This window comes from Coturnix japonica, chromosome 1 (genome assembly GCF_001577835.2).
Source record: "Coturnix japonica isolate 7356 chromosome 1, Coturnix japonica 2.1, whole genome shotgun sequence".
In the NCBI taxonomy this organism is placed as follows: Eukaryota; Metazoa; Chordata; class Aves; order Galliformes; family Phasianidae; genus Coturnix; species Coturnix japonica.
In genome coordinates this window covers 153,701,613-153,727,872 of record NC_029516.1, presented here as the reverse complement: position 1 = coordinate 153,727,872, position 26,260 = coordinate 153,701,613, and the positions used below count along the sequence as shown (strand labels likewise).

At 36.6% G+C, this 26,260-nt stretch overlaps 1 protein-coding gene across 1 annotated transcript in view; it reads right to left on the bottom strand.

Moving 5' to 3' along the window:
- TRPC4 (transient receptor potential cation channel subfamily C member 4) overlaps nucleotides 1–26,260 on the bottom strand; it is a 132,673-nt gene that overhangs the window by 57,270 nt on the left and 49,143 nt on the right. Inside the window, exons 2-3 of the mRNA XM_015851914.2 lie at nucleotides 24,777–25,181; nucleotides 1,519–2,037 (exon numbers count right to left, since the gene is read on the bottom strand). Of these exons, the coding sequence (XP_015707400.1) occupies nucleotides 1,519–2,037; nucleotides 24,777–25,154 (897 nt within the window). The 5' untranslated portion in view covers nucleotides 25,155–25,181. The remainder of the gene's footprint in view (nucleotides 1–1,518; nucleotides 2,038–24,776; nucleotides 25,182–26,260) is intronic.

The following is a 26,260-nucleotide window of genomic DNA, read 5'->3' as shown; positions in this document are numbered from 1 at the left end:
GCATGTAAAATATGAAAAAACAGTATTGCTTTAATGTTTGCTATTACACAGAATCAATAAAGTGTAATCAGCTGTAACACTGCAATTTAATTAGGCATGGGAATCAAAGGCAAATATAAAAATCATTTTCCCCCAACAGATGTCTCAGACTGTATCTTGAAGTAAAAAAATATCAAGCTTCCTACCAACCATGTTATGGTATTCCAACTGCTTAATAAAACTAGAATTTCTTAAATGACTATAGGACCATGCATTCTAATGCAAAATTTGCATTTCTAGCAAGCAAAAAGTAGTTACTGCAAGAAAAGTCTGGAACTGCAGCGTCTGAAAATAATTTACAAAGGCAGAGAACTTATTACCTAATATATTAGACAAACAATTATGTAATGATGCAGTACATTTGCAAAAGGAAAAAAAAACCAAAACATATTAGATTACTTATTATGAGATCAGAGACCAATGCAGATATTTTTGCAGTGGGTCCCTGCTTTCATGATATCTTAACATTGTTAAGCTATATTTTAAATGGTCAGCAGAGTTGCTACATATTTAGTTGCTGTTCCTGCAAATCTTTCTCACATACTTAAAATATTCATACTTCTATATTTTTTTCTGAATACAGATTTAGCAGTGAAACAATAGTGCAATAGAACACAGATTTTTTTAAAAAAACATTTATCATGCCTGATATGAACAATCAAACTTTTTTAGTTATTAAAGTTTTGGTTTTCTTTCTTGCATTCACACTTCAACATTTCATTTTATTTTTGATGTAGAAGTTCCAAATGAGATGAAAAAATACATTTTAGCTTTATTTGTAGCAGGGATCAATTGAAGTTTTGGGAGTCTCAGAGGAATTTTCTTGATAAAACTTCTTTCCATTGTTATTGCATGCATGTAAGAACTTCAGTATTTTTGAAAGAGATGCAAGCATTAATTGAATAACTATACCGGTGCAGTATACTCATGAGTTCGTAACTGTTATGGAAAGCAATACCCAGGTAATTCTATTTTGAATTTTATAAAGAAGAAAACAAACATCAAGAATATTAGAATTTGGGAGTTGCACATTGCACCTGATATTTCATTATCTATTTATAATACTCACTGATACGTTCTGAAGGAACCTCTAGTGAAGCAACTTATTTTACAAGTATCTAAACATATAGCTTCTTTTTTCTTTCAGACACAATTAATACAAATACATAAAATTATTTTGAAGTATACTGTATGTATTTGTCATCCTCCTGTTGAAGAGTATCTCAGAGCACAACTACAGGAGAGAGTCTATCCAGGTGTAAAAGAAAAAAGTATTTTGATACGGGCTATAGCAAAACATTTTAGATTCTGATATTTTTATAATAAGTGTTACTCAAATACATGTAATTAAGATTGTAAAGAAATAAGAGACCATGTAGAAAAACAGCAGAATTTGTCTTAGTTAAAAGGATAAACTTCACACTATTATCTAGCACATTACTACTACTAAATATGCCTAAATATTCTCCACACACTCACCTCTTTTTGACGGTACTTAATTGCCAGTTTCAATCTTGCAAGATCATTGCCACTTTGTTCTTCTATCAAGCTATTATCGTCTCTGTAATTAAGAATAATTTCCAATTCCCTGGAACTCCGTGTCTGATCCAGAAGATCTTTTGCAAATTGCTTGCACTGCCGTGACAGTTCTTCATATTCTGACTTAAATTCATTTTCAACTTTACTCAGTTCCTGCAGCTCCCAGCTCAGCTGAAAAGCAGTAAGGAAAGGATCCTCACTGGAGAGAGCAATCAAAGATGGGCTTGCCAGAGCCTTGTAGATATTGAGTCTAGATCGAGAGTGCCGAAGGCTGTCCACATCTGAACTTGAGACACACTCAACGCAGTTACAGCGGACCTCGTGTGGCCTGGGCACAGAGACCCCCTTTTGCACGAGGAGTTTGATGATCTCATAGTTGTTGGTGTGAGCAGCAAGAATAATGGGTGTGATATCTGGCGTGAATTCTGAAAACTGCTTGTCAAGAAGTATTGGTGGGACCTGTAAGAAAAGGCAAAAACCATTATAGGCCTCTTAGTTGAATGAGAGCTACAGAAAATTATGCTACAGATAATTTACCATGTTGTACTCTTACTGATGGATCTTTGCTTGCAGCCAGAGGTGAAGGAAAACCTTTAAACATAACAATTCAATTATCCAAGATAGACTCTGTTCAATTAATAAACTGCATAAAAAGAGTTTGATTTTTAATAAAAACCTGTTTGTACCTAAACAGCCCACAGGCAGAAATTTGTTAGTGCAAATGAGTAAATAAGTTAGACAAAAATGTTCTTGTCAGATGCCTTGAAGCACCAGCTGTGAGAAAGATGGAAATACTTTCTGATTTTTCACTGGTTAATCTCACTTTTATAAGAGAGAGTCATGGAGGCATAATTGTGATTCTCTGAAGGAAGCAGTGAACAGGAGACAAAAAGCTGGAAAAATTTATTGCAAAATAAAAAGAGCAAAACAGCATGAAAGAAAACATACATTTGCAGAAGGAGAATGTTACAAATGTGATCGTGCAGTGAAACAAAGATACTGGCTGCAAAGATTTCACCAGACTCAGTTTTACATTTACATGTGTGGACAAACTTATTCTGCTTATAGGAAAACACAAGCAGTGGTTATCAAGAGGTAATACAGGATCCCAAAGCAGCAAACATCTCTGTGGTTATAGTTTTCTTTTGTGGTCCACATTTTATCAAAACATTGCAAAATATTTATTTTTAACCTTGTTTCAATTTTTTACAATATCTGACCCTAATGTTTTGCTTACCAAGACATCTCATTAGACTAGTACGACAAAGCCATATAGGTGTAATTAGCCAATATCTAATAAAAAATGGTGCTGACAGTGGCATTTATGGACAGCTTTTGGTCCTCAGTTTCGTAGCCAAGTACAAACCGCTTCAGCTTGGAGGAGACAAATACTAATCCAAGATCATTAGTCTTATATGAACCTGGATATATATGTATGTATGTATGTATCTGTTTTCTCCCTTGTCTGTAATGTCACTGAGCAAAACGGGACACTTCCAATCCTCAAGTCTCACTAGCTATTTTAGTCTTAGACTTGTCTTCTCTGTTGTGTGCACACTGTACAGACAAAAAAGAGAGCACATGAGCACACATGCATGCATTATTCCTGCTGTCTGAAAACAGCTATATAAACCAGTGTTGGTTTGGTTTTGTTTTTTTTTTAGGCTAGAAAGAAATGAAAATGGAAGTAGTGGCTCAAAGACTGAATAAAGAGCTTTTGTTGATCTGGCTGAACAGAGGTTTTCTGGGAGGGATGTGTTGAGCTTTGCCATTATCCACCACAGCCAGTAAATCTCCCAGCCCTCAGGCTTGGGTAACAGGCAACAGTTAGAAGGGCAGAAAGGTCAAGAATAAAAAGACATAGCTCCAAACCTTAGCATCAGTTCAGGGTGTGCCTGTGTCACTTAGCATGTTATTATCTTTGTGCTGTCTGACAGTACTAAACTAATATTTGCTTCTAGCACTGCCAGAACTGAATGCTATTGCAACACGTCATTAAACTCAGTCTTCTCTGAAATGTTAATGGAGACACGACTCTAAACAATATGGTATTGTAGTGATTGACTTGTGTATGGGATTCTTAAACTCAAAACTTGCTTGTTTTTCTCCTTGTTTGTAAAAATATTTCATCTTAAAGAAACTCGGTCGTAAGGCTGATGCACACATTTTGGAATTTGTTCCATCACAGTTTACCCAAATATAGAAATGCACATTAATCACTTCAGCCTTAACTTACAATGACATTTAAGCTTAAAGGGCAGACCCTAAGACAGCAATTTTAATTACATCATGAGTTTAACCTCTGATCCTTTACATCCTATTTTAAGATTTCCTCCTCACTTAAACCAAAGATATTAAGAACTCCAAAGCAAAAAGGTCAAATTATTCTCTCATCAGCAGCATTAAGAAATACATACATTTTGAAGTTCTGAGTACTTGCTCTGAAGTCACTTAGGCATTCAAATAATTTTACTTTCACACTACTGAAATACAGTTCCCTTTAAAGAAGCCAAAACACACAACCAGCATTCAGTGATATCAGCCATCCAATCTAAATCTTTGACAGAGCATTTGCAGAAAACATATGATTTTTCCTTAAATCTGGGGAGGATGGAAAGCTAGTAGTTCTAACAATCACTGACTGTCACTGTAACTCCCCAAAGCTCAGAAGGGGTGTGAATATGAGATACACTTTGGAGTTAATATGTCAAGAGTGAGATTGCTTAAGCTTAGAAAGGTCAAATGATATTTTGCCTTCTTAAATTTCATTGAATTATTTTTTTTTTTTCCTAATTCAACTTTATTTATAAGGCTGAGCAAAGCAGTTTGAGGATTACATACTTTTATGTACATCTTTATGTGGATGAGTAGAAAAAAAAAAAAAAACAAAAAAAACCCCAAAAAAATAGAGAAAGCATACCTCAGAACTGTACATTTCATTGCTCAGGGACATGAGGTTTTTCTAATTGCATTCTTTTCCCCTTTCCTTATTGTAACTGGGAATGAGTCAGTCTGACTCAGATACCTAAGAATTTTTTAGATACCAATTGTACAACCCTCTTAAATATGTGTTTGAATTCCCTTTATGGTCAGTGTGAAGTCCCTTTGCTATGACAGAAAGAGAAATCTGGAATAAACTAATACCAGCCAGGTCTGAAGCATTTTGTCCTAGGCAATATGACACTTTGGTGAGACTGATTACTGACGTCCTGTTAGACATTCAGGAAATAGTTAACAGCCACTCTGGAAAAAGGAGGAATGGAAACCATAGGTGTTTTTGTGTCTCCATTTAGATTTCTCATAATACTTCTCATTCCTACAGTACCCTAACAGAGATTTAAAAACCCCAAGTTCCTTTTATTTCCTTTTTTAGGTGCAGGAGACCAGAATCTATGTAAAGAAACCTGTTTTCTTGGATAATTCAGTTCCTATTTAGTTTACTTGAGTCATGCCTTTATTTATTTACAGTTATTTTGCCTTTTTTGTAGAAGGAGGGCAGATGCTGCAATGACTTCAAGTAGTTAGGTGAAAGAGGTAGTGAGCCATGTTAGCCATGACAGCATGACTGGAAAAAAGAAGTTAAAAACCTAAAGCAAAGAAAATACATATATGTACACGACAGATAGCAAAGTGGATCCATATGCTCTCTGATGTAGTAAAAAGCTATATCAGGAAATCATAGAATCATAGAATCACAGAATCACAGGGTTGGAAAGGACCTGCAAGATCGTCTAGTCCAACCGTCCTCCCATTACCGTAGCTACAGCAAACCACTAAACGCTATCTCGGAGCTCCTTATCCAGAAAACTGGAATATTGCATTTAATTAATATTACAAGGGTATGTTATGAAGCTCATCAGTTACTTCGTAACTAGTGCTCTACAACTGTCGATCAAGCAAACATCCTGAAGACACGGACTTTCAATACAGCCCACAGCATACAATATCTCCCTATGCATGCATAGTTATCTGATTCAGACTCTAGTTTGTTGATTTCTTCAGTTCCTTATTGCCACATTATTGGAACATCAGCTGAAAAAAATGAAAAATTCAAAATTACAAAAAAACACCCTACTCCAACTACTTTCAAATGCACTAAGTTTCTAATAAACCGCTATATATTTCAAATAACTTGAAGGTATAACTTCAAGACAACTAGAGTTCAGTCGCCACATTGCTGGTAGAGTCTGGGTACTGTTTGTCCTAAAAGCTGAAATTATTCTCAGAGCTCTGCACAAACTGCTGGCTCACAATGATGTCCCAGATATGGGAAAGGGATCTTCTTCCCACGCCAGGATACTTGCTGTGCCTTGCACAGCTGGAATGTTGCTTGGTTACTGAGCATCAATAGCAGTGAAGTGGACAGAAGATGCCAAAATGTGCTCAAGAAAAATTTCACTTCAGAGCAGTGTGTGTGATATACACCATGTAACAGCCATCTGCTATATTGTCATTTTCATGCTTTCTGTAGATAGCTTCCCTGGCCTCTCAGAAAAAGGATTCAACTTGTTAGTTACCCTTGGACTTCCTACATTTCCTAAACTATTTGTGGAGGTTGAGAAACACTTAATGTCTTCATGTCACAGCAACCTATGAATGTGCAATGAAATTTAAATATCACAGATATTGTATCTCCTTGAAAATGCACATTTTGAATACTAATGAAACACCTGAAATGCTGCCCATGTAAGTCCATCCCATAAGATTTCATTACAAATTACATCCTTTAACGTTGCCACACTCACAGTTCAGATCGGTGCTGTAAAAAAGCCTGATGCTCCTCTTTCAGCTTTTGCTGGCATCTGTCTACAAGCAACAGAGATGATAGAAAGGAGGCAGGACATACCTGAGATCAAGTGGTGCTTATTGTTTTGGGTCTGAATTAAATATTTATTGCTAGCGTACATTTAAAACATTTAAATATCAATTCTTATTTAAATATATATTAAGATTTCAGATTAACATTCAAAATAGTAGACATGTAAGGCCACAGCCCACTTGTATTAAATTGTAGGATCTGTTTCACAGCAAAATGGAAGGAGCGATTAGCCAAAATGTGATCCTAATCACTAACTTTTTGGTGGGAAGATTTCTTTGGCTGCAGTTTTGAGATGAAAGTGTCTTCTGTCCAACTCCAAATGCTGATGTGAAAAGAAAAAGTGGGAGATGCAATTCAGGTGAAAAAACAGTCAACTGGACTTAAGGCAATAGCAGCTTGCAGTTCTTCTGGACCTCAGGACACAGGATTTGTTCCCAGTTCTGCTGGTCAATCTAGGATGCCTAGGAAGACCACCTCCTTCTGCTTTTCCTAGATGTGTCCACTCTTTTGAACAAGTGATGCAGGACATAATTGCAGTCATTGATTCATTTTATGATGATTTAGCAAAAAATAATAACTAAAACCTCAGATTTTGGCGTGGGCATATCTGAACTAAAGATTCCGTACTCTTTTTTCTTTTAAATTTTAAAACTGAACTTCACTCCAAAACATTGCTATAATTTAACAATAGAAAGGACCAATACCCTACATTTGGATTTAGATAAGATTATCACAATGAAACTATTTTATCATTTCAGTACTAAAAATTAATTTTATGAATGTCCTTAATATTTTCCCAACAAAGTATTATTTTTTCAAGTCAGCCCAGAAGTGTGCCTTAAAAGGGAAGCTTTAATAAACATATCAAAACAGATATCTAACTTTAGATAGCTCAAGTTTGGTACTCGCCTTAGCATATGGCCCAAAATAATTTATGTAGCAGACTGCTCTGAACTAGCTCACAATTTAATGGCTGAGTTATTTAATGTTAATGCCAATCTGCACCTAACCCTAACTCACATCTCCAAACCTGCCCCAGTCATCATTCTGTCCAGTTTTTCCATCTGTGTGGAGAAGGTATTAACAGTTGATGCTAAAACATGCTATCTTCAGGAGTTTTCTTTTTTCTATCCTATTTATTAGGGCACTGAACTGGCAGTTTTGCTTCTCCTGAAAACCTATTTCAGTTTACACTGTAAGAATCATAAATATGTCCATGGATCAGGCCTAAATATCCTTACTTGCTGTAAGGTGTAACCTCCCCCGAGTTACTTAGAATAGTGGTTTATGTAATATCACGTCCATTTATTTTACTAAAAATTTTCTTACAGCTTTTCTGGGATGTGACAAGGAATGGGGAAGTTGCCATTGCCAATATTAAATCTCTGTCACATTTAAGAAAGCTTCAGGGCTTGCCTTTTGTGTGCACAGGACATTAGCAAAGTTGCACTGACAAGTCTGAATTATTTTAATTCTCCTTTATCCAAGTTAGTAAGGTTTTCCAAATCTCACAGTTTTTCTCTCTTATTGGTTACACTTAAACTATCATAAGGTGTGACCCAGTAGTTTTCTAATGCTTTTTCATGCTCATACTATTAGAGCTAAATCAATTATTGTGTCTCAACAGTCACATCATAGACTGATGAATTCCAATTTCTGTGCCAGCCACACTGCACAAAGAGCATTAATGCTACTATATATTAAGAAAAATAATTACAAGAGCTTTTCATAATTCACTGAAACCAACAGTTTCTGAACAACGGTGATGACTTGCATTGTCCCATGATACAAATAATACTATATTCTTAACACAACTGAACATCATTCAAGTCAAATACTGTAAAAGACTAAAACAACAGAAGCATCACATGGCATAAAACGAGCAGAAAACAGCCCTGAGAAGGTCTTATTTGTCCCCTTGACAATGCTTGCAGTTCAAGCATGGTAACTACACTATACCATTCCTCACAGATATTTGGTGAATGGATATGTTGCACTCTTTCCTGGTAACTTTTCTGATATTTAATTTGTTTTACCTTTGTACAAATAAAGCCTACAGTTCTTTGCTCTATAAGATGTGGATGCAGAGAATACCTTACTTACTTACTATACCTTCCTTTTTCTCTTTTAAACACTCTCATTCCTTCAAGCTTGTGCTGTGGGGCATGTTTTCTACTTCTATGAGACTTCTAACTTATTTCTCTACATTCTTTGCCACTTCTCAGCATAGAGGAGGACAAATTTATATAGAACTCATTATCTGTGCTTCTTTTGATGCGACCAACTGTGATATTGATGTGGTACTGTCTTGTCATTTTCTATTAGTTTTTTTGTTTTTGTTTTTTTTTTTTTTTTTTTTAATTGCTCATGCCTCATTGTTGTCTTAGCTATATTCAAGTCCAGTTTATACTTGGCAGATACTTTCTGCTCATTTATAACCTTGTACTTATTACTAAACTGTTCTATTTTCATAGAAATTATTTACCCTCTTTGCCAAAATCATCCTGAATTCTAACTGCGCCCTGCAACAGTTTTGTGATTGCCTATGTTTCAAGTTGTCTACAGATTTAACATGCTCCCTCTATTTCATTGTAAATGTCATAAATTAATATATTGATTGGGACAGACCCTTGCAGAATTGCTCATTTCATCCTTCACTCATTCTGTTTTACAAAGGACTGTTGGCAACTACAGTTTGTCAATATTTTGAGTGAAAGCTTTTGAAATTTTACAAAACTTGAGCTATATGATCTGCTCTGCTCCAACCTACATAGCTTGTGATCTGGTGATGAATGAAAATTGTGTTGTTATGACAATATTTATTCCTGACAAATCCAGGTAGCCTGCTACTCATATTGGCCTTTTCTTCTAGGTGCTTATAAGCAGTATGTTTGATTATTTTCCATGGAATCCTCCTGGTGTAAAAAAGTATAGTTTTATTTTATTTGAAAAAGAGAATAGAGACTGGAAAGGAAATGTAAAACAAATCAATGACAGTTTCCAGATGGAATCAGAGAAAAAGATACTCTGGTTGACAGATTTGGGACATACATTTGTTGGGTGTGACTGCTCAGAAAGCCTTCAGCACTTCATTTTTCTTTTTCTTTTTTTTTTCCTTCTTGTATGTCTGGGAGCTGATCCAAAATACAGCTGTATATAAAAGTGGTCGTTTTCAATTAATGTTTCCCCACAAGAATTCTGAGTGGATGGATATGTCCTTACTTCAATCAATGTCAGTATCTTGAGCAATGGCAGGAAATGACTTATATAACCAATAAGTGACTGTCAGGACAGTTTGAATTCATCCTCTTCTCTGCAGCTGGGACATGTTCTTGCACCACATATATTTTTGAAACTTAAATGAAAAGAGCTTCTCAGACAGGAATTTTGAGCATTACTTGAGTGCTCATAATGACAACTGACAAATAAGAGTTTTGTTTTCATTTAGGAACAATGTAAAAAGAAAATGAAGGTGGTAGGAAAAAAAATATGAAAGAAAAAAGATCTTATGGAAACAACTAAAGGATGACATAAATTATTCCTCTCATACTGTAATAAAATTCATATCAGTCTTTTTCAGCTATAGAAGCAAATATCAAAACTTTCAAAATATTCAGAATTAGATTTTAGTGGGTCCTTCTCACTTGAATCTTCCTAAATGGACACTTTTCTCAAAGGCAAGACAGTCCAAACAGGCAAAATCATTTACGGAAGTTTATTTTTGATATTCCATTTTTCAGAGGTCCTGTGTTTCTGCTTCAGTTAGAGAAATGAATTTTGGTTTTGGTAGTGATTACAGGGTGGCCTCTGTGAGAAGAGCTCAACACTGCCCCATGTCAGATCAGAGCCATCTTCAAAAGGGGCCACAGCTGATTGTGCCTCTGGAGAGCAGATTTGAGGAAGTGAAAACAAACTTCTGCACATCAGCAGCTGGGAGAATGAGAAAGAAACATCCCTGTAGGCACCAAGGTCAGTGCAGAATGAGGGCAGGAGGTGCTCCAGCACTGAGTGGAAGATCCCTATAGCCAAGGAAGGGCCCATGGAGGAGTAGGCTGTCTCCCTACAGCCATAGATACCATGAGAAACATATGTCCACATGCAACCAGAGGAGACCATGGTGCAGCAGTGAATGAGGCCTGAAGGCCGCAGCCCGTTGACATCCCTGCAGGAGCACCTCCAGGCCAGAACTGCAGTTTATGGAGAGCAGCCTGCAGTGGGGGTCCATTTGGAGCAGTGCATGAAGGGTGGGCCTATGGTACAGAGCCATGTTTGAGAAGTGCTTGGAGAGCTGCTGCCTGTGGGCAGCCCACATGGGGTCAGTTCAGGACAGACAGCATCTCATGAGAAGGACTTTACACTGGGGCAGCAGCAGAGTGGCCATGAAGGAGCAGTAGAAACCAAGTGTAATGGACTGACTGCAGCCCCCATTTCCTTGCACTTTTCAGGGGAAGAATGTAAGAGAACATTGGTGGGGGAAGAGCAAGTGTTTTTAGTTTGCTTTTAGTTCTCACTGCTCTGGTTTGTTAGTAATAGGCTGTAAATTACATTAATCTTCTCGTTCTGGGTCTGTTTTACCCATGACAGTAACTGGCGTGTGATCTCGCAATCATTACCTCAACCCTTGAGCTCTTTTTCATCGTATTTTCTCCCCCTGTTCCATTGAGAAGAGGCAATGAGAAAGCAGTGTGGTGCACTTTATCATGCCATCAGAGGGAAACCATCTCAGAGGAAAAATTCTTGCATTTCCCCAGCCCTCTCCCATGGTGACTCCAAGAGATCTCCATGCTTCTCCATGGAGGTCTCAAGAGAAATGTTAGAAAAGATCTTATAGTCTGAGATGGATTCTTTGCTATTAACTCAGCTTCAAGGCCTGGAAGCAAAAAAGGTGGCCTAATGGCTATGGAATGATAAATATGACTTTTTTAAAAGGAGGTTTTGAAAAAAAAAAGAATAATGGATTAGTAGCTTCTCTATGTGTCAACAGACTGTTAAGGATAGATAAGTGTTCAGAGGGAAGAGCATGAATTAACTAAATTTTTTTACAGCAGATTGCAGTTACTTGGTATTTCAAATTAAAACATGGTATCTTCACATCTGGAAAATAAATTTCACATCTTAAGAAAATTTAAAAGGTTGTACGGTGAAAGAACAAATCAGAAATCACACAAATGTGAAAAACACTTAAGGAAAAATATGCCCAGTAGATTTTCAAAATATTATGCAAGGGAATACAGAAGAATATTGAAAGTATTTAGAAACCCCACTGTCCTGGTTATATCAGTATTCTATATCATACCATCATACAACAGGCTGCTGGGTACAGAGACATAGTGCACTGTGGAGTTGTATTTCCTAGTCTCGTACTCTCTAGCAGTATCACATGAGTACTGATTCATAAAGAAAGATACACTGAGATGTATATACTACATTTCCCAATGGCCTCTACAGTTCCAGGTAATGGAGGTGAGGTGGCTTCCAGGTTCTGGCAGCACAGTGAGCAGCAGCATGGTTGTAGCCTTCCTCTCTTTCCATTTGAGTTATTAATTGTAACAATTTCTTATTATTATCTTATATTCTTTTAGCATTTGTAATAAATTTGTTATCTCTCCTTATCTTAATTGGATCATTTTATTTTCCTTGTCCCCAAGAGGGGAGAAAGGGGCCCCCTTGTCCTGTCATGCTTGAAACCTCGACAACCATAACCAATAAAAAGGATGCAGAGAAACATTATAACAATCAGTTTCATGACTATGTTATCCCTGGTATGTTACTTAGTTATTCTGTGGTTTATTGTTTAGCAGCAGCTCTAGCTTTTGAGTCATACTGCAAGTATTCTAACTTTGGAAGATGAAGACCAAGATTTGCTTGCATAAGATACAGGGTATTAAAGTTAATACAGCTGTACTGGCAGAGAAAAACTGAACAGTCTTTAACAGGTAGAGGACTGAAAATTGCATTTTAGTAATTTTAAGCTCATCTGTGCTCATTTCCTTAATGGTAGACACTTAAAGATTTTTTTCCCACATGTAAAAATCAATAGAATAATCTGACTGACTATGAGGTTCTGGGAACATGGAGCAGACCCTGTAGCAAAGAAGGCTGTTGGAAATTAAATATATACATGTATATAGATACATATCCTTTGAAATTTCTACTGCAAAGATATAAAAGGAGAAATGAGAGAGATATACCTTACTATATATATATACTTCCCTATGCAGTAAAAGACTTCTAGCAAGATAGTTAGAAGTAGTTTAGGGGAGATTGCTAGAAAGAAGCCTTTGAAATGCTAAGGAGAAAATTGATTGATTCAAATCTTTTCATGTTTTGTGTTAGTCCTATATCTGTGTTTTTGTTCTCTTGAGCTTATTTATCATCTTATATCTTATCATATATCTTGATCATATATCTTGATCTCTATACATCTTGTACACAGTGTATCCTGGTAATGAATGGTCAGAGAACTAACCCTACCATTCACTAAGATGTAAAAAGTTTTTATTTGAGCACATGAAAACAAATATTTTCTCTACTCAGTGCATGGTAGTAACAGAGACTTAATAAGCAGAGGTGTAAGTGAGCAGGGAAGAGAAATTTCAACTTGTCAGGCAGTACGTTTGTACAAATAGCTGATATCACAAGGCAGGTAGGAAGCAAATAAAATGGTGACAGACTTTTTTTCATTTTCTATAAATGTTCAGATGTATTTGGGCCAGTATATAATATGAAATGTAAGGTTTGAAAGTGAAAATTTCAAGTTTCATTTCTTGTCAGAAGGCTCCACATACTGTGAAAAACCTACAGACAAAAAATATTTTAGCACCAGCTTCTACTAGCTCAATTTAAAAGGAAAATAATTTTGGCCCCTGCCCATCTGGGGTTAAGATGTGGATGATGTGAATTTCAACACTGGCATAAAGTGTAATTAAAAGATTTCTGTCAGTACAATGTATGATATGTGTAACCTCCATCTAGAAAATATTTGATAAATTGAGAGTATAAGTGGTAGTCTTCTAAGAAAAGACTGTAATCATGTTAATGGATACTGTCAGTCACCCCATTGTGACTCTGGAATTTGTTGGGCTGCTCCAGCTGAAAATGCTCAGAAGATGGATGAATGAGATCTGAAGAAAATTCTGGAGTGTGAGCTGAAATATATTACCAGATACCAAAAAAATCACAGGCACACAGGAAAAAAAGAAAAAAGAATGAAGAAAAAAGAAAATGATATTATGAAAGTACCAACCTCTTAAGAAGCTTTGAGGAACATTTATAACTTATTAAAACCAAAGCAAATTCAATTATGATGCACGTTGGTGTGTGGAAATCATATTTTATTAATATCAGTGTTCAGAGAACAAAATGACAGTTATCTTGTAAAAAGAGCAAAGTTGATGATGGAGTGAAGGGCTGCACATAAAGTTCTCAACAGTGGTATGTTTCTGGTTTTTATTTTTGTTTTAATTTTCATAGGTTTTTCCTTTGGATAAACGTTTTAAAAACTATTCATTTTAAGGTCATTAGGGATGACTGTAGGGCTGACTCTCAAAGACTGTAGAATGACAGAATACCAAGGTTAGAAAAGACCTACAAGATCATCCAGTCCAACCATCCTCCCATCACCAACAGTTCTTACTAAACCATGTCCCTCAACACAACGTCCAAACATTCCTTGAGCACCTCCAGGGTCAGTGACTCCATCACCTCCCTGGGCAGCCCATTCCACTGCCTGGCCACTCTCTCAGAGAAGTAGTATTTCCTAAGACCCAGACTGAATCTCCCATGGTACAACCTGAGGTCATTCCCTCTAATCCTATCACCAGTTACACGAGAGAAGAGGCCAATCCTTAGCACACAACAACCTCCCTTCAGGTAGTTTTAGCAATGAGGTCTCCCCTGAGCCTTCTCTTCTCCAGACTGAAGAATTCCAGCTCCCTCATCTGCTCCTCCTAAGGCTTGAGCTCCAGACCCTTCACCAGCTTTGTCGCCCTTCTCTGGACATTCTCCAGGGCCTCAATGTCTTTCTTGAAGTGAGGGACCAAAACTGAACACAGTACTTGAAGTGTGGCCTCACCAGTGCTGACTACAAGGAGACAAATACTTGACGGCTCCTGCTAGCAACACCAATTTTCATAAAAGGTCTTATTGGCCACCTGGGCACACTGCTGGCTCACGTTCAGCTAAGCACCAACCAATACCCCCAGGCCTGTTTCCTCCACCAAAATGGTCACCATGAAGCAGTTCGTCAGTTTCTACTTTCCCTCGCATATAACTAATGTCATAGATTTATAGTTTCGTAGAATGGCCTGGGTTGAAAAGGACTTCAAAGATCCTTTTAAGGCCCTGCCACAGACAGAGTCGCCAACCTCACTGTTTAGTCATCTAACCCAAATGTTCTAAGCTAACCTATGAGAATGTTATGGGAGACAGTATTGAAAGCCTTGCTGAAACTCAGGTAGACAACATTCACTGCTCGCCCCTCACCTGCCCAGCAAGTCATTCTGTCATAGAAGGCTATCAAATTGATTAAGCATGATTTCCTCTCGGTGAAATAATACTGACTGCCTCTGATCACCTTGTGTTCCACATGCTTAGAGATGGCCTTCAGAACGAGTTGCTTCAAAACCTTTCCTGGGATAATTTATGAGAGTAAAATATAATAAATGAAATAAAAATGAAATAAATGATTTAATTGAAATAAAGTTTAACTTATGAAATAAATTTCATAATTTTCAGGCTACAAACATTTCTAGACCTCAGTCAAAGAAGGTATTGTTCACTGAGCCTCTCGGTCTACGTAAAAGATTGATTCTACTGATATCACAGATGGTTTTAGCAAGTTTTCAAGCACCGGAAGTCTGTCAAAATCTTTTGTTGAAAATATCTATGTAGAAGTTAACAAATAGGGAAGGCAGGTAGGTTTGGAAAGATGGAAAATGAAAATGACGGTACAGGTCTACTAACTGTAGAAGGCAGAGATTTTGGACATTTTCTTTCATTATTGTAAACTTGGGTGAGTGCTGTAAAATGGCAATGAGTAAATATAAAAAGAGAGGAAAGTAAGACAGCACATAAAAAGGGACCTCTTGAGGAGAAATACTTTTCCACAGACGTAATTTTTACATAAGTCTTTAAAAATTTTCTTTCGTATTCTTAGTACATTTTATATTTTCAATTGTATAATCTTCTCTCCTTGAGGTAGCAAAGTTCATTCATTTGCAAAAGGAGATGAAAACAAAATGTTGAAAAGCCAGCAAAAAATGAAACACACACAGACACAAACACACAAATAAATAAATAAATAATATCAATAACACTTGGGGTATATATTTATCACCAATTGTCACTGTACTGAATGTGTATGTGTTATCATCAACACCTTATGAAGTTCTGAAAACTGCTAAAAAGGAGGATTAGTAATACATTGTCAGTAATACCTTCCAGTAATCTGGCCTTAAGAATCCTGTAGTGCTTATGATGCCAATAACAAAATGGCTCATCATTTTGTACAGGTCAAGAAGCTGTCACGTTTCCCCCATATTTTGGCATGTTTTTCTTGCTACTGCTTCATATTTTGAATGTTATGATCTAACATTTGTTACAAGGTGATGGTTGCACATTGTAGAACACATTGCCTACCTCAATATTGAATTTACTTGCAGCAATACTTGATGGCACCAGCTTCTGAAGTCTTTCTTTAGTAATTCTCACAGGTTTTACTGTATAGCCACCCACCTATCTCTGGTGCATACAAACACAGACAAGATAATTTGGATGTACTGCCAAGACCTAATGGCACTTGCAGATATTTTGTTGTTGTTATTGAAATAGTTCTGTCTAAAAAAAAATGAAATAAAAGAACAATAGCTTTGTAAAACCCTATATTCATCTCTTATGCAATTAATTAATCATTTCCATCCTACATCTCCCCCTTAGAGCTACATGTTGTTTCCATGTGCCTATATGATTATGTAAAAATTGAATATGTGGATAGTCTGATGTATCTATTTCATTAATAACCTGGATTATCCTTTACACAGCCTCTCACATTCAGCTCTGTCTCTCAATATTTTAAAACCTGTCAGAGAATTACAATTAATAAGATGCTACTGTAAAAAAAATGTACTCAGCTACCCACTCAGAGTGGGAAGATTCAACTTTGTGCCCTCACATTCCACTTCAAGACTGTATACTTCAAGCTCGACAAAATAGTGTTGCATTGCCTCCTCCATACTCATTACTAGCTAGACTGTCATTAATCAGAACATTCAAAAAAGCACTTAGTTCATGAACTTCTGTGGGAGACATTTTCAAAACAAAAAATGATGCTTTAATCTCAACAGACAAAGAACATTACACAAGTGACTGTGACTGATATTTTCCAACACTACTGGGGAAATGGTTTAGATAAGAAAAACTATAAGGCATTATGCAGTGCTCATTACATCTTTCCTTCTGCCTCTGCTTCATCAATGTAAGTCCCAGCTCTCTAATTAGGAGAAAATCTGAACTCACATGTCCAGCATGTTTGTAGTTAAAGTCCATGGTATGTGGTTCAGACCTTCAACTTGTATATGTTTACTTGGTCCTCTCCTTCATGACCAGCATTGCTACTAGGAGGAGGTACAACCCCAGCACAGCAGCTTCCCTGTGAAAACTACTGTGTTGTGAGGCAAGGTAGAGCTAGGGCAATTAGGTAATTTTATGAGTCCTGTTAAGAAAATAATGTACTGAAACTGACTGAATGCTTTGTATGTGCTGAGAGGACTCCAGCTGAGACTGAAGTTATGCGATGAATGCAGCTTCAGAGAAGAGTACTAGCTTCATTTCATGCTCTTGAGAGTTCTCAAGAGGCACTTTTAAGAAGTATAAGAATACCAAGACACATGAAAAGACCAGAGTGGGTGAAGAGGATACAAGGGGAATTTTCATGGTGCTCTGTCAGACCTAGAGACCCAGAAGCTGCTAAAGATATGCCAAATCTAAGCTGCAGCCACCTCAGTGAAGGAGAATGACTCTTCAGGCTCAGCTCATCCTTCATGGTATTTCCTGACTTTTCACATTTAGAATTTTTATCTGTTTTAGGTAATGTGCCAGACTGAAGGCACTTTGTCTGCAAAGATGTCCAGCTTTGCTGTGTGTGTTTTTTATCAGATTGTGTACACGTGCACCAGAACATCAATGGCTTAGACGCTATACTATGAAACACTTCCAACAGTCCTGTTCCTTTCCCTGGCTGTTCCTCCACATGATTTCATTCTACCCAAAATTGGATGTCAATGCTGATAAAATAAAATAATAAAAGATCAGATGTTGAACATATGAATCTTGCTTTATCCTAATTGTAAGTGCATGCAGTAGAGTCAAGTGAAACACTGAATTTCCCACATCTCTCTTGCCTTTTCCCACTCCAAATACTAATCAGTCAGCTAAAAGCACCTAGGTTTTTAAAATACAACTTTAGCTTGTGACAGCAAAATACCATCCACTTGTCCCACCTCAAAAAATATCCTGAAATGATCAGCTGATTCCTCTTAGCTAACTCCTCCTGTCTAGGAGTACAAAGTGATTACTAATATATGACAAGATGCGTTTTCATGTTTATGAGCTTCCATACTGTGGAATGTCCCCTGTGAGCAGGGGACATATCAATACAGTCACTTATCTCCCTGTCCTGCAACCTCCTCATGTTTGTGAATGTCATTTCCGCATTAGCGGAAATATTTTTCCAGACATCTGCAGAAAGTTGTCTCTAGAGCATCTACCTATAAAAAAAAAACATTATCACAAAATCATTATCTAATAGTAAACAAGGAGACATAAAAGCATGACTAAGCAATGCCTGTAAACGCTTTTGTGGTGATTTTCCCTGTGCCCTGAATCTAGACCATGGATGTCCAAACTTTTGGCTTGCTTGGACAACACTGAGTGAAATGGAATTGTCTTTGGTGGCATATAAAATATGTACTACAATTGATGTATATAAGTAACAAAAATATTGTTTTAATTACTTATTTATTATTTTATTGTATTATATATTATTTTATATTAAATAGTTACAAAAAAAAAAAAAAAAAAAAAAAAAGAGCAACTAATGGGATATTTGACCTTGGTTTTGTGCAATTTATGCATCAGTCTGGCTCACTGGAATCAGCTGCCATTCTTAGAGGGTTCTCAAGGTGTTCATCAGACATTTCATCAGACATTTTGGATGAATTTTTACCTTTCCTGTACAAACTAGTTCTTCCTGTACAAATAGTTGTTCACAAATGTACATACTGCCAAGAACTGATAACATGAAAAGGTGTAATTCTGAAGCAAGTCATATTTCCCTCTGGTAATATGGGGCTTATAAAAGTCTAGTGAAGACATGTGATTAAATTTCTTTAGTTGCATATCTGATCACAACTCTACCTTTCGTTTGAAAATTCAGAGGTATTTTATCTGTGTCAAATGAAAATGGAGTCACAAATATTCAAAAAACGTATGACTTCTTTGGAAATCTTGAAACCTATTATTGAATTCCTTCATTAAATCTGAAAGAAAGGCTGCATATCTTTTGCTATTCACAGGACAGAATAGGTGGTGTATCAAAAGGCATAAAATTATTTGACATAACTTGAATGTGCCATGTAAAGTTCCATTTCAAACATTACTTTGTCTTGAAACATAGCACTGATAAGTTGATTTTCACCTTAAAGATGCATTTAAATGAGCATTCAAATCCAGCAAAAGTGATAAATCTGTGAGCCATTTTTAATCTTTGTGTTCTGGCACAAATTTTGATTTCATAAATGATTTCATTTCCTTTCCTTAATCATAAAATCTTCTTAGCAGATCACCCTGACTTAGGCATCTTTAGGAGAGTAAGTGATGTTCCACAATCAGAATCAATATTTTTAAGGAACTCCTAGAACCGATGATGATCGAATCCCCTGGACATTATGAATTCAGAGCTTTGATGATCATTTTTGTGACATTATTCACACATAAGCTTTTGTGCTTATGTTTTCTTGATAATATAATGCAGTGATATTTCATCAAATGTGTGTTTCTAGCAACAATTGCATCATTTTTAATTAATTGCATGAGTCCATCTTTTTTTACCAGCCATCACCGGAGTACTATCAGTAGCTGACAAAGGTTAAAGAAGACTGCTTCAGTGCAATTTTTATGGCTTCATACATATGGTGAGATTTAGCTGTGTCTTTTAATGGTACCAAAGAAACCATTTCTTCAGTGACATTATGTTTCTTACCAATACCTCTGATAAAGATGGCAACTGAGCCATATCTGCAGCATCAGTACTTTCACCTACTACTGCAGTATAACATGTGAAATTAGCAACTTTATTTTCCAAATTTCCTTTGATATATTTTCCTGTTTCTTTGCTTCAGCTGGCTACAGTATGGAGAGAAAAACTGCTTTTACAAAATCCCATTCTTTTTGTCAGGACAAATTGCATCTGCCACACTTTGCAAATTTTGCTTAATAGACTCGCAGTCAGTAAATGGTTTTAATACTATTTTGCAGTCAGATATGCTATAACATAACTGGCTTTTATAACTGAATCCGATTCAATTGTAACTTATAAAAATAAAAATTTTGCTGAGATGACTCAGTGCATGTAGATGGTGCTAGAGGTCTAGAGGCGAATTAGCACCCTCCCCTTTTTCAGGTTTCAGCCCAGTCTGAATTCTAAATTTTAAGGAACAGTGATTTTTTTCCCCCTCTTAAGTTGGCATTCAACTGTCCATTAGCATAAGCAACAAGTGTCTTGGCAGATCGTTCAGGACATATGGCTTTGAAAAACTGATGATTTAAAAGTACTTAGGCAAGTTTCCTCAACTTGTTCACCTTGTGCTATTTTCTTCTACATGTGCTGTAGCAGCTGCTGTAGCTAAAAAAAATTTTGAAAATATAATGCAAGTGACAAACAACCATTTCCTAAGTAATACTAATGTATAGTACAAGAACTTCAGTCAGGAGGTTTTTGAGAGAAATAATCAAATACTGTTCAAAGCTGTTAAATATATATGCTTCATCTGTAGTCACCAGATGGCACCAGATGCATCCATGTATGGATAATCAGCTTAAAACTACTGTAACAGTTGTACAAGTCTTTTACATTCAAAGCAGATCATGTATGTTGAAGCCCAACAGCTGAGGTGGTCAGTAGACTGGGGAGTCTAGATTCAACTTAAAGAGGATCTCACTGAATGGTTTTTTGAGGGGGGTAACATTAATGGGGAAGAATGAGTGGTCCTTCCTGATTCTGAAGATATTATTTGGAAGAAAAAAAATTAAAAATGCAGAACAAAAGTCTTATTTTAATTAAATGCATTGATTCTTGGTTAGAGTTAACACCTTTTCATGCTTCTTTTCCTTTCAAATGTTTAAATGTTTTAAAGCATCAAATTTTGAAGGAAAACTGCTTCTTTCCAGAGACATTTTAGTTGTCTTGAAGAACTGTGGCTTTCTGTTGGCACAATCTAATTTCTGGCTTTCTGATATGGTCAGTGAGCTCTTGAACTATGCATTAAATTCTATGCTTAAAAATTCTTTAATTTAAAATATTACCAGCTTATTGTATGAGGATGAAGCTGTAATTAAATATTGCTTATATACAGAATATTATCTCAAGAATATAAAAGAAGAGAGCTAATTCATTTAATCATAAATTATGAGTTATATATATTTATGCATGTTTTTGAATACTCATAATATTCATCACCAATAAAACATTTTGGAATCCAAACTTCTTCAAGTTGGCAATATTTAGCACACATATTTTTCTTATTTGTTATTAATCTTCCTCCTCTGCAAACAACTTCTTTTCAAGGAAAAAAATACAACAGCAAGAGAGTAAAATCTTGACCACAGTGAATTAATGGCAAAACTCCGACTAACTTCAGAGGCCAAGATTTTACAACACATGACCAACTTTACACAAAGAAGAAACCCAAACAGACGAAGATATAATGTTATTAAAACATAGCATTTGAAACTGAATCATCATCTAAACAGTATGGCAAATATTTACAAATAACAAAAGTAATCAAAGAAAGTCAAGTTGTAGTTCGAAATAGAATTTCAGAAGGAATTTGATCCTATGGGGAAAATGTAGCTTTCTTTCTGCATACTGAAAATATAAGTTTTAGCATGTAATTCTAAACACTCTGATTTTATATCTCTAGCTTGTTGTAATGAATTTTCAACCAGCATGCTACTTTTGATTATGCTTAATATGCAGTTATATCTGCTTCACTACAGCAGAATGCTTACTGCAAAAATGTAACTTACAGTTATATTCACTCCATCATGACATGTTTCTAAAAATGAATCAGTCTGATTATCTACATTTATGACACATGTAGAACTTCAGTGATTTTTGGTGTCCACAATAAAAACAATGGCCTGAACATGCAAATAATCACAGTTTTTTTAAAGGACACTTTTTATTTGCAAGCACTAGCTTGCATGTACTATTTGCATTTGTAATGAGTAGTCCTAACATTGTGCAGACACAAATGAAGATGTCACTATTCAAATGACTCTTGATTATCCTTCATGCTTTACAGTACTCAGCAGACCCTCAGCAAATATATCTGTGAAAAGAGTGTTGGCTTTTGTAAAACAGACACATAAAATGTGAGGAGGATGTTAATGTCATTATCCCACAGGGAAACTAAGGAAGAGAAGAAGCACTACTGTTTATACCACCTAGCAGTACCACTATCATTTCCACTGCAGTAGCTGTGACGCATATCAAAAAACATAACAGAATCAGAATATACTGACCCACAAGGGTCACTGAGTTCAACTCTTGGCTTCACACAGACCACCCAAAATTCAACTCCTGCATCTGAAAGCACTGTCCAGATGCTTCCTGATCTTTGTCAGGCTTGGTGCTGTGCCCGCTGCCCTGGGCAGGCTGTTCCATGCCCACCACACTCTGGTGCAGACCCTTTCCCACAGTCTAGCTCCATGCCATTCCTCTGGACCCTGTCTCTGTCACACAGAGCAGAGCTCAGCACTGCCCCTACGAGGAGCTGTAGCTGCCATCAGGTCTCCCCTCAACCTGCTCTGGACTGAGTAAACTCAGGGACCTCAGATGTTGCTCTTCATATATCTTGCCCTACAGACCCTTCGTCATCTCTGTAGCCCTCCTTCAGATGCTCCATAATAATTTATGTCCTCATATTGTAGTGCCTTAAACATGGTAGCCCTGTGAGTCTAAAGAACAGCCTGAAATACAAGCACCCAATATAAGAGAAAAATTCAGGTTCTCTCTAGAGTCTATAAAGAGGCTTATGCATTTAAGACGAATAACTGCAAAAGGCAGCAAGAATTCATCTCCTGGTATCTCCACTTTTCTCCATTGGTAACTGTAGCTCAGGCAGCCAGATTAGAGTTGAAACAATTCTGAATGTCTACCACTATGTGAGATTAACTTCACTCTGGCAGCTCCTATTATAGAGTCTGAAGAATGGAGACAGGTCATTTAACTGACTTGGCACTGGGCCTTGCAATGAGCCTTCTGGCTCCTGGTACATCACATGGAGAAAGTCTTATATGTTGTATTCTTATCTGTAGTTTCAGATGAGAAATAATAAAATGGGCCAAACACAAGGTAAGTTTAGTTACCTTCCCCTTCTCTGACATAAATCTGTTGCTGCTTTTTCTGTCTAGAAGACAAGGCAGACACACACATTTGTACAAAGAGTGACTATATTTCTTTCTTCCCATAACAAAAAAAAAAAAAAAAAAAAAAAAAAAAAAGCAAAAAAAAAAGCAAAAAAAAAAAGCTAAGAATTCATGAATTCATGTTATTTTATCAGCAAAAATTATACTCTTACCTATCACCTGCAGTTCTACCCATAGCAAGTACATAGTACTGTAATGAAAGTATATTGTAAGCATTACCCGAAAAGGTTCTAATCATTCCATCATATTATTCATTGAAATACATTCATACAATACTTATGATAGATTTTTAAAAATGAAATAGATGGAAACAGAATACAGTATTATAACTTTTTATAAGGCTTTCTTTCCTGAAATAGTCCTAACAGTATCAGAATTTACGGGTTATGTCATCCTGTCTCCACTACTTTCCTAAAATGGGAAGGATGCACAAGAGACAAGCTACATTCTCAAGATGTTTCAGATCCATGCAAAGGGAGGAGAAGGAGTTGGTGTCTTTTAATATGTACATGACAGGACAGGATGCAAGGCTACTGGAGATAGCACTGGAATTAAAATCAGTCAGGTCATGGCTCTCAGTGTGTATTGCTGAGCAGTGGGAAATGGTGACCACTACATGGAAGGATTAAAACCTTCAGTGAAATTAAGAATTCTGCCTTGAACCTGTCAGTGCTATCAGAGAGTAGTAGAAGAATCAGCTTTGTATGATGTGACCTGCACAGTCTGGTGGCAGATCAGAAAGAGGAGGTGGAAAAATTAAGGGAGTATATATGGGAGATAGACTGGTGGATCCACAGGCATACTGATGTTTGGATATTGATGTGTTCATTCACAGAGCTGTCTAGGGTAAATCAGCCAGCTGCATACCTTAAGACTGCCTCTGCCAAGAACAAAAGAAGGGTAATTGTCATAGGAGACTCCCTTCTGAGGGGAACAGAGGGCCTGATATGCTGACCAGGCCCTTCCTACAGGGAAACCAGCTCTCTCCCTGGAGATTTAGTCTAGAGGTGGCACATCGGAGACCTTATCACTATCCTCAGCTACCTGAAAAGAGACTGCAGGTAACTAGAGATAGGAAGAGAGGCAATTTCCTATACATATTTGCAAGCATAACACAAACAATGAAATAGTAGAGTGCATGAACAAGGGGGAAATCAGACATTCCCTGGCAATTCCTTCTTACTGACTGGAAGTCATTGCTTCTCGTTTGTTCATTTCTTTTCTCTTTTGTTGAGACTTTACAAGTGGCTGCATGAAAACGAATTGCCTAATTCAGTTCAAAGTAAAACAAGAATTCCAAGAGGGAATGATAATCTAAATGTGAGCCCCATCCTGCCTTCATATAAATGGCAGTTAACACTTCACTCTGCTGGAAGTGGAACACATTCTTAAGTCCAGGGTAAGAAGGATGAAGAATATTTGTGTTTGTGCTTGTTAGATGCCAAATCTTGTGACAACTACATTAAGACCAGAAGCCTTGCAGACATATGCAGATGTGACTGGTTGACAGAAATGTCTAAACACGAATGAATACAGCATCACAAACACTGATTTTCTGATCTGAAATACTTATGCACAAGGATGGTGTTTGGCTTTTTCTTCTTGCTTATACTCTTTGCATGATTCTTCTCTTTCGGTCAGATAGGACTAGACAAGCAAATCTTATACATACCTGTTTCTCCCCACTGGGCTTCTTGTGGTTTAGGAGCAATTCCACGGCACCAACTACTTCTTTCCTTATGGCATGCAAAAGAGCATCTCCCACATATACATTAAAACTTAAGAGCAGCTCAATGAGCTCAAGGTTCTCATTTTCAATTGCAATAAGGAGTGCAGTTCTTCCCAGAGGATCAATGCAGTTAATATTGATCTTGAAATAAATTTCCGCTTCTTCCAAAGCTTTCTTCACAGTGGCATAATCTCCTTTCTCCACAGCATTCAGATAGGCTTTCTCTGAATGGGACAGTTCAGATTCTGCTCGTACAATACGAAGAGGGATACGATCTCTGTAGGGAGCGTTGACACTTCTTTTGTAGTAGAACTGGGCCATATTTTATGCCATTCTAATATTTCATCTCTGAAACATATTAAAAAAAAAAAAGATTAAATCAATAATATATAATATTATATAATGCACCAGATTTTAAAATATATAACTTTATAAAACTCAAAGTGATGTTGAAAAAAGTAAATATCTTCTATCAAAACAACCTGTGAAATCACCAACAAACATGGCAAAGAAGACACGTAACCATCTTGTTCATGCTTATCACTTAAAGTAAAATGCCAGAACTCAATATATATTTCTTAAACTCATGGCAAGAATGAGGTGACATAGCTTGCGTCAGATGTGCGGCCACATTCCTTCACTAAGTTGTTCTATCTCATCTTTGCTGAAATTTGAGAGTGTACTCATACACAGTTGCTGTTTCCCAGTACCAGAAGGCAACATTTTTTCAGCTTGATTGTAGTACCAAGTATGTCACTTTCAGTCTTGTTCCTTTGCCCTTCTAAAGGTGCCTAGCTGCTTTGAGTTACACCCATTATTCTTCGTGCACTCCAGACTTCTGTACCATGTCTCTGATATCCTATGCAACTCTAGTATCTGTGTGATACACTGAATACAAATCTTCTTACCTATTTCTTTAGCTTGGAAAGTTTACATTAGGGATGAAATGGCCATTAGCTGTTAGCTCTGCCAAGTGCTCTTCAAATACCCTAGAAGCATAAATTAGTCTCTTCTGACTTATCTGAAATAGATAGGCCCAGACAGTACTGTTCAGTAGTGTGCTTTCCTACTAAGATTTTGATTCAATCTCATATGCTATTAAGAAAAACATTCATACAAAATGCTTTTCCAGATAGCACTTACTAACATATAAATTAGAATCCAGAGCCTGAAAGGAAAAACAAAATTTATATAGGATGAAATCACAAGGACTGGTAGATAAAGATCATGGTTTTGATAATGCACTATTCTGGACTTAGATACTGAAACACTGCGAGTATGAAACAGCTCTAAAGGCTTGCAGTTGATAAAGTTTTTAATGACTTTACTTTTACTCTGTATTTATTGAGCAGGATCTTTTTCAAAACAAGCACCTTCTAAAGGGAATTTTCTTCCAGCTATATCTAACTTAAAAAAAAAAAAAAAAA